The 13,435-nt window shown below is 40.2% G+C and overlaps 1 protein-coding gene across 2 annotated transcripts in view; it reads right to left on the minus strand.

The window, feature by feature from the left end:
• itchb (itchy E3 ubiquitin protein ligase b) overlaps positions 1-13,435 on the minus strand; it is a 38,032-nt gene that overhangs the window by 20,290 nt on the left and 4,307 nt on the right. For both annotated transcript variants that reach the window (XM_079675957.1, XM_079675956.1), the window contains exons 2-7: positions 9,445-9,537; positions 6,342-6,483; positions 3,253-3,377; positions 2,049-2,183; positions 1,549-1,594; positions 1,276-1,463 (exon numbers count right to left, since the gene is read on the minus strand). In XM_079675957.1, the coding sequence (XP_079532083.1) occupies positions 1,276-1,463; positions 1,549-1,594; positions 2,049-2,183; positions 3,253-3,377; positions 6,342-6,483; positions 9,445-9,514 (706 nt within the window). In that variant the 5' untranslated portion in view covers positions 9,515-9,537. The remainder of the gene's footprint in view (positions 1-1,275; positions 1,464-1,548; positions 1,595-2,048; positions 2,184-3,252; positions 3,378-6,341; positions 6,484-9,444; positions 9,538-13,435) is intronic.

Consider the following 13,435-nt stretch of genomic DNA (forward strand, 5'->3'; position numbering starts at 1 on the left):
TCGGGACGTTAAGAGCATTCCATGGAATATAACAAAAAGTGTTTTCTGAAATAAATTGCATACCCCATTGAATTATGACTGTAGATCGTCAGCTGTCTTCCTCTTCCGTTTTTCTCCTCGATACATAAAGGCTGCATCACCGTTGACAACTTCTCTCTACATATCAAACATACCGGTAAACCAGCATCGTTTGCTGTGAAAACATATAACTCTGTTCACGCAGAATTAAATCCTGTGTTCCTCCGGTACTTCTCTTTTCTTTGATTTATCCATAGTTTGCTCATCAAGCCGGGGGTCAGGTTACTCGCCTGCAAGAAAAGGCGCTGGTGCGGGACCGTAGCAGGATGTGACGCATTTAGTTGACCTAATTAAAACCGTTTTGTTTTTTATTTATGTGTCACAGTATCACCTCAAAATACGAAACATTTTCAACCATGCAACAAAATATTAATAGTCCTAGAAATACTTTTATTTTTTACATTGCATTTAGCTGACGCTTTTATCCAAAGCGACTTACAATAAGTGCATTCGACCAGGAAGATACAACCTTTAAGAAAACAGAATCATATAAGTACATCAGGTTTCATAGAGCCAAACATTTCAAGTGCTACTCAACTGGCATTTAGAAAGCCAGCCCTTTGGCTCCCTTTATTTTATTTCCTTCTTATTTTTGCCTAAGCTCAAGGGACCCAGAGCAGAGGGTTTAAAGGGCCGCATGCGGCTCGAGAGCCGCGGGTTGCCGACCACTGTCTTACACCATAAATAACATTTTTATAATTATTAAGGTGTAAATGCAATCGGGAGGAGTAAAAAGCTAATTTACTAAGTCATTGAATGTCATTGACTCTTTTTAAGGCAGCTAACCAGGAACGCATTAAAAAAAACATTGTTTTTGAGATAATAAAACCCGGAAGAGCTTAAATGCTAACTCATTTCCGGGTTTAAGACTTACTTATGTACCATTATTTTCAGATAAACCGGAATGATAGAACAAAAACATAAAGGCAAAGCGGGCTGAGGATCTATTGTTCCCTTCACAGACACATTGCCACCATATTGTTTGTGCTATTCCTCAGTGTTGCCTCGTGTGACTCAGCTACATCAAATTATTCCTCATGTTTGTGAGTGTTGGCCCAACTCCAATTTAGCTAGCGGGTAAATGTTTGACATTAATTATTATGTGACACACTACACAGTCAGGAAGAAGAGCACTCGACCTTTGCTTTCCCCACATTCTCAGTTGAAAAGTGTCTAGTTCCCCAATAAATGTCTGACCTGGTGAAGAGGCGGGTCTGCGCGGGGTTGGAGGAGGAGGTCTGGAGGGCCGGGGGGGTCGTAGAGGCCTCGAGCCCCCTGAGGACACAGAGGGAGACCCCGCGCTGTGCACCGACCTCCGTCCGCTGGGAGAAGACCTGTGCTCGACACCGTCCACGCTCACAGCAGGGGAGCTGTCTCGACTCCGCCTGGGAGCAGGAAGAGCACACGGAGATTAATACAAATATCAGAAACTCTAAATGGTGACACGTTAAGATCAACTGACGACAGCACCTTGTGACATGATCCCCATTGGGTTGGGAATCCCCGTTTGATGTACCTGGAGTAAAAACACACAACATTCACATTTTATTCATAAAGCCCATTATTACACATTTTGCCCAAGGGATCTTTAAGCAGAAGTTCATGATAATAAAACTAAAATGTGTTTAGCTTGTATATATATATATATATATTTTTTATCATTTCTGGCTTTGCTATGCATATGGCATAGATTTTGGCAAGCATGTAGAAATAATAAAAACACTCCCATCCTCAGGGAATAAAATGTCCCTTTTAGAACCCATGGATTATATTCCTTCTAACCACAACTAAGACATTATTTGGCATTTCTAAAAGACATTATTTGGCATTTCTAAAAAACATTTAGAAATGGGCTCATTTCTTACTTTCCTGACATGTTTGACTAAATGCGTGGATTTTAATTACTTTTTCTCACAACAAATAAAGCTACATTTGAGAATATTCTAACAGGCTTTGGGTCTGTGACTCACTGTGATGGTCGGCCTCTGCCGTGGCGAACATCTCGGGGTCGACAGTCATTCCGTCCAGGCAGACGGAGAGGTCTCCCACCACATCGGACTGGTCTCTGTCTGCACACAGCTGTAAGGTCTGCACCACCTCAGAAACTACACAGAGACCACACAAACACAAGATGGTCCGAGTGAGACGATGGCAAGTGAAATATTACGCCTGCTATAATGATGCAAGCATAACTTGAGAAAAGGTGCATTCTCGGACAGTAGGTAATGCCGTGTACAAATAGATTGTTAACATTAGGAATTAATGTGTAGGGTAAATTACCCATGGGTTGACATCCTAGCAACTTGGGGACCACAACAAATACCAACTGTATTATATATGTTATTCTCATCAGTTGGGAGCAATTCAATTTGAAATTATAATAAATTAGAAAAATAAATTAGAAAAATCATGGTCAGCGATGCGATTTTAGTCCTTACTAAATGTTTGTACTACATTATGATACCAAAAATGTCAAATGACAAATTATTTATGATAACAGTTATGTGAATAAGTGAATAAGAACCCAGAGCCCCGTCTTAAACACACCTGGACAGGGTCTAAGAATAAAACATAACCTAATATCTACCATTGCAAAAGGGATGACAAAAATCAGCTGCCTAGTATTACAGGAATGTTAAGTTTTGCTCTAAAAAAGTCAGATAAACCAAGTGTCGGCATTAAAACACTTTCTGTATTTAAGGGTTCACTCGTTACAAAAGAAGCCTCAGCAGCCTCAAATGTTTTAATTCAAATTGAAATGTACTTTCTACATGTTGTCATCTACCACATCAGATAGATCCCAGACAGGCCTTTGCCAAGAACTCTCGTGTTGATTCTTAGTTTGTGAAATAAAGGAAAGAGGAAGCGGGTAGCTGGTTGTAGCCTCATTCTCAGAAAAACAAAGGAAACACCCCTACACTCTGAGATAAACCAGAACACGCACTGTTTAGCATAGAAGTTGTTGAATGAATGCCTATGGGATGTTTTGATCAATGTGTGTCTGATTACACATTTCTAAAGATAACACAACATTAGGGATGTCATGGGAACCGATAGGTGCAAAAGGGTAAATTATAACACTTCCATGATCTGTTAACTGTAGCCTTATGGAATTAAATTTAGCTGAGAAACCAGAATAAATACACCTGTTGTAAAGACATGATTCCCACTCACTTTTCATTTCGTTAGACTTGAGCGTGTCACTGACGTTCAGTGTGGCCATGCCCAGCAACACGTCGGACTTCAGAGTCTGGTGGCTCCACACACGGAACACCAGTTTGCTGAACGGAGTCACAATCCTGTAGGAATAAACGGTTCACTTTATTTGAGCAATGCATCGATACTAACGGAGGACAGATGTCCACTTCTAAAAAGGGGTAAATTAATCATCTTTTTTCTCAAAGCAATGATACACCTGTGAGTTGGATGTAGAAAAGTCAGAATCAATATAGAACTTTTTTATTTTAAAGTCAATTCAGATTGAACATAGTAAAAAAAATGTAAATTATAGTGTCCGTCCAAAAAAAAAAAAACATTACTTATAGTGAAAACCACCCTTGAATGATGGGATTGGAGACTAAAATTTTTAGGAATCCAAACTATAACATAATAAGTACCCTGTATTAAGATTGATGCAAAACAAGTGACATTTGACCTTTTTAGAGAGATTTAGAAAGAAAAAACGCTTCTGAGGTCACATGGGTGGATTTGCCATATCTCTGGAACCCATTGGTCGATGTTGGTGATTGACACCACTTTTTAACCGTTAGAGCCAATAGAATCGAGGGGAAGTTCCTAAAATCCATCTAAACATTACCATTGATGAATGAGCGCAGCATGCCCAAAACCGGAAGCTGGGTTGTAGCTCTCATGCACTATATGAAATCTCAGTTTTTGACAAAAATGTCATGATGGATTACCAGTAATCATTTCAATGTGACACAGAGACATTGGTTTGACCTTCAGCAGAGTTTTTATCGATTTAATGCCATTGAACACAACTTTTGATCAGAAAACAGCAAAGGTAAGACGTATTTGCCGTTTTGGCCCCATAAAGCTAAGTTGTGTGTTGTCTGATTTCGCCTCCGCTGCCCTGAGTTTTGGTCGTGGAGTGATGATGCTTATACCATTGGAATCGGTGGAATCTCAGCTTTCATTTGTGCAGAAACGATGAAGTATACAATATTTCGACCGTGAGTTCTGTGCTAAGTGCGTTGGCATTTTTTCGCTTAACTCAGAGGCTTGGTATTACCCTTGCGTTTCATTTAGCTAAAAATTGTTAACATTGTCTGATATCTGAGTTTCTTCCCATTAAGTGGGTATGACACATTAATAGTTTGTTAAATGTTAAGAAGCCCTCGGACGCTGTTTATTGCAGGTTAAAAACAGCTTACAAAATTAGATTAATCTCACAGCTTTCACCACCATCCCATTTTAGAGGCATTTACTTTAAAGGGGCCCTATTATGCTTTTAGGGTTTTCCCTTTCCTGTAGTGTGTTGTATAGATTTGGTGTAGTAAATAGTCTGCAGAGGCTAAAATCCCACAGTTCCGTCCAGAGGGAGTTTCTCTCCCACACACTCCCTCCTCTGCCTGAAACACATTGATTGAACTTTTTTTTACTTCTGTAACAAAATAAAATCACTATGTAACAGCATGATAGGCTAAGGGGCAGGACATCTCAGGCGGTAACCCAATCAAAACAGAGCCGGCCAGCTAACCAATCAGAGCAGACTGGGCTCTGGTTTCAGACAGAGGGTGAGAAGAGGTGCTACAGCACAGGCAGTATGAGAAGAATAAAGACCGTTTTGAACATTAAAGCATGCAAACGTGTCACTGTAGAGGCACAAAATAAAAATATTCACCAGAAATAAGCATAAAAGGGCCCCTTTAATGTAAATAACTTATTTCTTTCCTCATAACTTAGCCAAACTTCCCACTATATTCTAAAGGTAATCACAGTGGAGTTAGTTAATGTATCATTTATAGCCTGGTCGGGTCAGGTCTGATTACATCCCATAGTAAACACTTGTTACACAATAAGTAGGCCACCTTGGAGCACTCTATATTGGGAAGGTCAGAAGATCCTTGAAAGGCTAAAATTAAGAGGACATGATGTGTGAATATGTAGGACTGTATACACACTCTCACCACTGTGAGGCATTTTACATTTAAGTGCAAACCACTTGCAGATAGCATATCTATCTTTTAAACTGTACACACTATTATCCTGAACTCGACATTTTAACTACAGAGAAAAAAATCCTTCCTGAATTCCTGGTGACTCACTGGAAAAGAAAACTGCTGCAGGCCCAGCATCTCGATCGAAATCATATGTTACACCGGCAATTTCATACAATAATAAGGGAGTCTGCGTTTGTATGCTTTGGAGAAACTCTTCAAGGTCTGGGCAGATTTTCTGAGGAAGTGATGATGAGCAAGGCCAAAATACTTCAGTCAGCAGTCATTTATCAAGCTATAGTTCTTCAGAAATGCTAAACGGGAAACAATGGTTTCGCAATCCCTTCGTTTAAACAATCCCTTCCTTTAAACTCTGATGAAAATATGCAAGTCTTGTGAACAGACACCACCGTTTATGACACAAACAACATCAACAGACTTTTAGATTCGCTTTGAATTCTACCTCACCTTTCCTCTGTTTCAATTAAGATTCTAAACTTTATTAGGCAAAAATACTCTTTCTATATATTCTCCATTACTGATAAAACTTCAACTACTTCTGTTTCAGCGGGGTGTGGGAGAGAAACTCCCTCTGGAAGGAACTATATGATTTTAGCCTTTGCAGACCCTTAACATGCACACAAACCAATATAACAAACTCCAGGAAAGGGAAAACCCCAAAAAGAGGGATAGGGTCTCTTTAACTTCAATGTGTGCACACACAAATATTTGCTGGAGTAAAACCTTTTGTAAAAAACTGATTTAGGGTTTTTAGCTATCGGGAACACCCAGACTGGTAACATTTAACATGTTAGGGTGAAGAATAATAATAATAATAATAATAATAATAGTAGTAAGATGTCTATCAAAGCTGAGGAAATTGCCCTGCAAGATGTTTTCTGTGAACAATCTAACTAGTTTCTGTGAACATTATAATTCCCTATCCCAAACCAAGCATGCAGTCAGCAGAGCAGAGCAAGCATTTGCATTTTAAAATACAGTTTGACACGAGTCTGGTCTTATACGAGTTAGCAACAGAATACCAAAGTTCATATTATCATGAGTGCTGGTGCTTGGACTCACACAGTGAGCGGCTGCTTCCATTTGGGGCTGTGGGTGTTGTTGCATTTCTCAGTTTTCTTGGACTGGCCGTCGACTGTCACTTCCACATAAGGACTGGGGCCGAACCAGTTTTTCTTGTTCTCTTTTAGCTTTGCAGATAGCACTGAAAAAGGCAGAAGGAAGAGTGCAGCGGAAAGTTAGTCGTGGTGGTGAAAAAAAAGAAAAAAATATTCAGGAACAGCACACATTTTAATACTGAAAAAGCAGAACAAGGGAAAATAAAATCTGGATTTTACCAGTGAGCAGTATACTTAGCTGGTGAGGCAGGAGCTTAGGCAATGTAGTAACGAACAAACCACAGACCATTTTGCGTTAATCACAAAAATAATCTTTGATTAATCAGAAGATCAAAATACCAGTATTTACCTGTATTTGGGGTGAGATCAAAATAATACACGGGGTGTGGGTTTTTTTGTGACACAAAATATCAACAAAGCCGCTGTCACAGAGAGCCGCTGTGATTCCCCTCTGTATATTGTGCACTATACACATGCTCATACGGTAGTATTGTTGCTGCCACTTTCTGTTTCTTTCTAAAATAATGACTGTGACCGCAATTTCCCAATCCTTTGCAATTTCAAGATAAGGGCAAACGCATGATTTGGCAAAATGTCTCTCGTCCGTTTTCACCACACCCAAAGCAAACGAGTGCCGTTACACCCTGGTTCTCAATGATGTCCAGTGTTCTCCAGTCAGTGCAATACATGTAGCTTTTGCTAAATCTTTGCATTTTCACTGCCATGCAATACATGGTAAAAATCCTCGCTGGAATTATGGGAGGAAGTCAGCAAAAAACCTAATGTGATAAATGTGCGTACATTTTCTTTTGGACACATTGAGGTCTTCAGATAAATTGCAACCGTAAATGTGTAAACGATAACACGTTCATGTTGACAGTGCTAATTTAAAAGAAATAGAGCTAAGAAGACAGTCCTTGTGTTAGTTCTCACAACAGGCCTTTATCAAAGCAGACATGTTGACATTTCAGGACAAGCACAAGTGTTACTAAAGATGGCTCCGTCACATTAAGGCCCTGACACACCAAGCCAATTATAGAATGTTGATCAAGTTGGAGGATTTGATGATGGCAATGTTTTTGCAGTGTGTCCATTACATTACATTTTATTTTAGGTGACACTTTTATTTAGTGTAACTCACAAAGACTTCTTCAAAGATCACACTGTTAGACACGCCTACGGGAACAATTTGGGATTGAGTATCTTGCTTTCGGACACATATGTGTTGAGTGCATGAGAGGGGGGCCAAACCACCATTGCTCTAATTGGTGGTCAAACATTTACTCTAAGCTATAGCAGGCTGACACGGCAAAATGCATCACTCTGATTGGCTGTTCAGCTCAAGTGAAATGCACACAGGAGGAGAAACAAAAGCAGGGACTAAAAAGACTGAAGTCAAAAGGGCAAACAGAGTCTCTTTCCATTGTCCATCTTCATCTCATCATTCTAATAAACTGATATTTTCACAATACCATTGACGTCTAGAATGAAAGTAAATGGTGGCTGCTTTGGTTCAAGGTTTGTATCAAAACATCGACTTGTATTTCTGCAGAACGGATTCCAGTTTCTATTGATGTTAGTTTGGTGTGTCAGGACCTTTGCATGTCCCCGTAAGCTGTGACAGTGAGCCAGCATGCACTAAAGCAGGACCCTGAAACTGAAGCAGCTAAAAGGAATACAGCCAGCATTTATTGTAGTAGCACCTGTGCTTTAATTTTTTTATTGAGGGCTTTTATTATCTTTTGACAGAAAAGGTCCAATAGGAATGGGGAAATGGGAAAGGTATGTCAGGGTTTCCCACACAGACTATACTTGGGCGGGCCGCCCAGGTATATTAACGGCCCCCCAACTATATTTCACGAACCATTTCGTTTTTTTTTTTTTGTGTTTATTATTTTTTTTATTTGTCCGCGATCACGATGCCATCTGCGATCGATTAACTTGTGGACAATGATCCCTCGCTCTACGGCTCCTGTACCGAGTTTTTTATGTATTGTGAACACAACGCTGCGCAAATGTGAGCCTGCCTCACACAGGGTGACTGGCTGTCTACATGATGTGGCCTGCCAACATGGCCACTGTCATACAGATCATAAATCAAAGCCCTTGATTGGTCTCTGTGTGTCATTCAAGCTCGGGATAACCTCAGCTCAGGTGAGGTAAAGGACTCTCTGAGTGTAGATAGTAAACTAACCCCTCGATTCCACCTGGTCCGTCTGCATCGCGACACGGCTGCGCCACGGTTTTGGTCCGGCGTCATACCCTACCGGGCACGTTTCAGAAGCATTTCAGAAGCATTTCAAAAGCAGAGCGTCTTGCCTACCGGCTCGCAGTTTTTGTTGCTTTGTGCATATTTCCTGGACAGGCTACTTTGTACAGACAAAGTTTATAATACTTGTAATACTCCAGTTACAAACGACATGAATCAAAGATGTGTTTCTTCTGGGACGCTTCTGAGTCGTAACGCGGCGCGTCTGGTGGAATAGCACCCATTGACTAGAGTGGCCGCGAACTTCGCGAACGCCGCGGCGCAGCCGTAACGCGGCCGTAATGCGGCGCAGACGGACCCGGTGGAATCTAGGGGTTAGTCTAAATTCTCAGTGGGTCTCAAACGGTATGGTCACCATTTATGTAAACACATATTTCCATTTGAGGGGGTAGTGATTAGTAAAAATATGCATGAATTAAAAAAACTAGGTGAAAAAATGTAAGATACACTTTTAAAACTTGTTGAGAGCTAAAACTAGTCTTTGCTGCTGCCTCAAAGAGGAGAAAAGAGGAGGGAGACAGGAGAGGAGGGAGACAGGAGAGGCTGATTCAGGAGCACAGACACACTCACAACTATAAATGAACCAAAAATAAATAAATAAACAAGTTTCAGTGTTTCCTGTTCCCAAAATGCACCAGACAGTAGATTTAAACTGTACTGTTCGCTCTGCCATCGCATGAAGGGTCTGCTAACAAGCGACCAACAGAAATGTTAATGTCGCTGTTGTTGAACGTCGTCACCACCCCCCCCCCCCCGTTTGATTTTGACAAAGACTTACCAACGATTTGTAGCTGTGCCTTCATAGGGTGACCGTTGGAAGGGCCCGGCTTGGTGACTCCACTTGCCATGACATAGGGGCTGGGCTGAAGGCCTGCAGCACAGAAAACACATCATTAGAGTGGAGACATATCACTTTCATACTGCTGCAACACATGACGTCATTAAACTAAAGCCCATAATATGCAAGACTTGCAACGATGACACTTTTAAGTTTCAACAAGTTAATAAAGACATCCCAACAGTAATCATTTAAGACTTTATGTTTCACCAACTACACAAGCTTACTCCTGCTTATAGAAATATGTATACATAACATTGCTTTAATTCAACATAATATCGGAACAATTTGGGAACACTTTTTGAAATGTATGGACTGAACTTGATTGTTTTTGTATTTATGTATTGTTTGCGTTTTCCCTTTCCTTTAGTTTTATTATTGTAGAACTTCTAAAACTGTTTGCTTGTACTAAACGAAGAATATGTACATCGAAACAGATTTGTATTAGCTGTTGTGTTATTGGCACATTGTTAATAAACTTATTTGAGTGGCGTGTGTAGTGTTTGGGTGGGGGAGGGGGTTATGTTTTTTCTGTACAATTTATGGGTGGAAAAAATTATAAAATATATATGAGTGATTAATTATGATAACCATCCAGTTTTCAACTAAGTATTAAAACCAAGTGTGGTTCAAAATAAATTAACATTATTACACTACTTAGATGAATACTAGATTCTGATTGGTCATTTTGGACATTTCAGAGGTTGTTAATATTTGCTAACAGACCAATGCTAAGCATAACATGGCCGTTACTTAGGAGGATTGAGGAACTACACTGAACAAAAATATAAATGCAACACTTTTGTTTTTGCTCCCATTTTTCATGAGATGAACTCAAAGATCTAAAACATTTTCTATATACACAAAATAACAATTTCTCTAAACTAAACTCCAACCCTAACCCTAACATGTCACCCATTGAGCATGTTTGGGATGCTCTAGATCGGCGTATATGACAGCGTGTTCCAGTTCCTGCAAATATCCAGCAACTTCGCACAGCCATTGAAGAGGAGTGGACCAACATTCCACAGGCCACAATCCAGGGCTCTCGACTAACTTTTTTCACCATCCTCCCGGAACCGTCCCGAAATACAATCTAAGCCGTCCCGAAATTAATGTGGAACGTCCCGAATTTAAAATATGAGTTTTTCTACATTATCATTAGTTAAAATCATTCAAAGTGACCTTTAACATAAATAAAACATCATAAAAATCATTAGATGATAATTCATCAACCTTTTTATTTGAGTAAATCAGTCAATCACATGAACAAAGGCCAAATATATTTAAACAAACACACAAACGAGAAAATTACTTTAATATTGAATCAAATCAAGTCCCATCCAATTAACAAAAAAATCCAACACTCAGGAGACCTTTACAAACTGCCCCGCCCCCTCGCACACAGACGGGAGAGAGAGATCTCGTCTGGATTGGAAAGCTCGAAAATACATCATAGACGCATGTTGTAGTCGTATTGCATATTAGAAACGGAGTTGGATAAACTAAAACTGCGATATAAGGTTTATGTAGCAATATGACATATATGACATATATTTTTTTAAATGTCTCCAGTACCGATAAAAAGTCAGATAACGTCGGAGCTTAACGTTACCACTGTCTTTAATAATTCCGGCCCGGGTGGAGCCCGTTTAGGACCGGGGCTCGGTACCCATCCATACATGGGGAGAAGCGCAGCATATTGCTAAGGACTAAATATGATGGGGGTTCTCATCTCAGCCTTATTACCCATAGGGGATGAAGAGGAGTAAGTAAATAAAGAGGCCGGCGCTCCAGGGACTGGTTCTGCTGTGCGTTTTTGTGATGTAACGGTAAAACATTTCAGAATTCCTCCACGGGATACCGTTGTCATTTTACATCACTCAACCCGCGAAATACACACACTCAGTACATAGCCTACTGTAGCTAGACCCGCGAATTTGCGTGCCAGGTATTCGCGTCAGCTGTGCGGCTGGCTGACAGCCGTGCGTGTGTGTGTGTGTGTGTGTGTGTGTGTGTGTGTGTGTGTGTGTGTGTGTGTGTGTGTGTGTGTGTGTCAGGTTGCTAAATGTTTTGTGCGTGTGTGTTTATGTTGACAAGGAGGTTTAATAACTGTATGCTACACAAAACGTGCAGTCGGTTTCATTTTCATCGCCGTTTGTAGTAGAGTTAGCAGGGTATTTTTATTTTAACTCTCGTCCCAAATTCGTCCCAAAATTATTTTTTATCCTCCCCGACACTATTTTTTTCGGCCCCGGGACGACGGGACGTCCTTAAGCTCGAGCCCTGCCACAATCAACAACCTGATCAACTCTATGCGAAGGAGATGGGTGACATGTTAGGGTTTAACCCTAGGGTTTTCGGACCCCCCCAGACCCCCCCAATAAAGCAAAACTGCACGTTTCAGAGTGGCCTTTTATTGTGGCCAGCCTAAGGCACACCTGTGCAATAATCATGCTGTCTAATCAGCATCTTGATATGCCACACCTGTGAGGTGGGATGGATTATCTCGGCAAAGGAGAAGTGCTCACTATCACAGATGTTTTCAGATTTGTGAACAATATTTGAGAGAAATTGTGATTTTGTGTTTATAGAAAATGTTTTAGATCTTTGAGTTCATCTCATGAAAAATGGGAGCAAAAACAAAAGTGTTGCATTTATATTTTTGTTCAGTGTATGTGTAGTCACATCAATCCTCAGAAATTGGATAGTTACAGAAAACCTTGATCAGTGCTGCCGTTGTTTGGAGTTAAGTTGCTGTTGGTGCGCATGGGATCGGACTATGTTTTTCTTAGCGGATGCAATACAATCATTTTAAAATCAATTAAATTATTTTGTATCAATATTGTGAGTCAAGTCGTTTATTTAGTAGTGGCCTAGCAATAAGCAGGATAATTTCATGCACATTATCCCTTACTTAACAAACACCCGAAAAGCAAGTTATGATGTATACAACTATAAATTGTTGCTAACATGAGAAACACAATTATTTTCTTCCTGTTGCCTCAAGATGACTTCATGTGCACATCCAAAACAGAACGTGTCCCTGTTTTGCCTGTAGCCATATTACATTACATATCATTTCCGTCTGCTGCTGCTGCTGCTGCTCAGAGTAGGAACTAGCCATAAAAATATAATCAAGCATATCTCCCCGAGCCACAATAATTTTTAATTTACCCTGTTTACTGTATCTTTCTGACATGTAACTCTCCTCTTTCTACTTCCCCTGGGACCAAAGTGTCCTCCAAATGCATTTAGTGACATCACAGATGTGAACATTGCACCATCATTGAAGGTAATAAAAAGATACTAAAAGGAAGACAAAGGTCAGGCCCGCAGTCTGTGAAATACTGCCTGTATAAAACGTTCTGCAGTGCAGCTTCCACTTTGAAGAGGAATACAGCTTGTTACAACGGGGCTGGAGCAGATACAGTTTTCCCTCAAAAATAATATATCTTCTACTCCTACTCTTCCTACATTTTCCTGCCTCTAATTAACTCAGATTTTTTTCATGCCTGTGTGTGGACGGGCCATTAGCAACACCCTATAAACAAGCCCCGCGCCCGGCCTGAAATTCAAGGTTTTTTTTTTTATTTAAAAAATATATATATATAGCACCAAATTGCAACTGAAGTAATCTATCTACTGTCACTTTTCACATTGAACATGTGCTCTTTTATTAAATAAACTAAACGCCTATGTTATTTATCCAATGTATGTGCATGTTTCAGTGTGTCCACTGCTTTGCGTATAGAGAGGCGAAGTCCCTCCCCTTCCGGTTGAGCTCCATGGGACCTTATTTCGGAAAGGTTATGCATTGAAGTCAATGGAGAGAGAAAGATTATCTTTCGATCCCGTTTGAATTGTGCCACGAATTACACATATGATGTTTGTCAATTTAAAAGATAATTTTACAAGTCATAAACATTTT

Source organism: Notothenia rossii (assembly GCF_949606895.1).
Source record: "Notothenia rossii genome assembly, chromosome: 4".
NCBI lineage: Eukaryota > Metazoa > Chordata > Actinopteri > Perciformes > Nototheniidae > Notothenia > Notothenia rossii.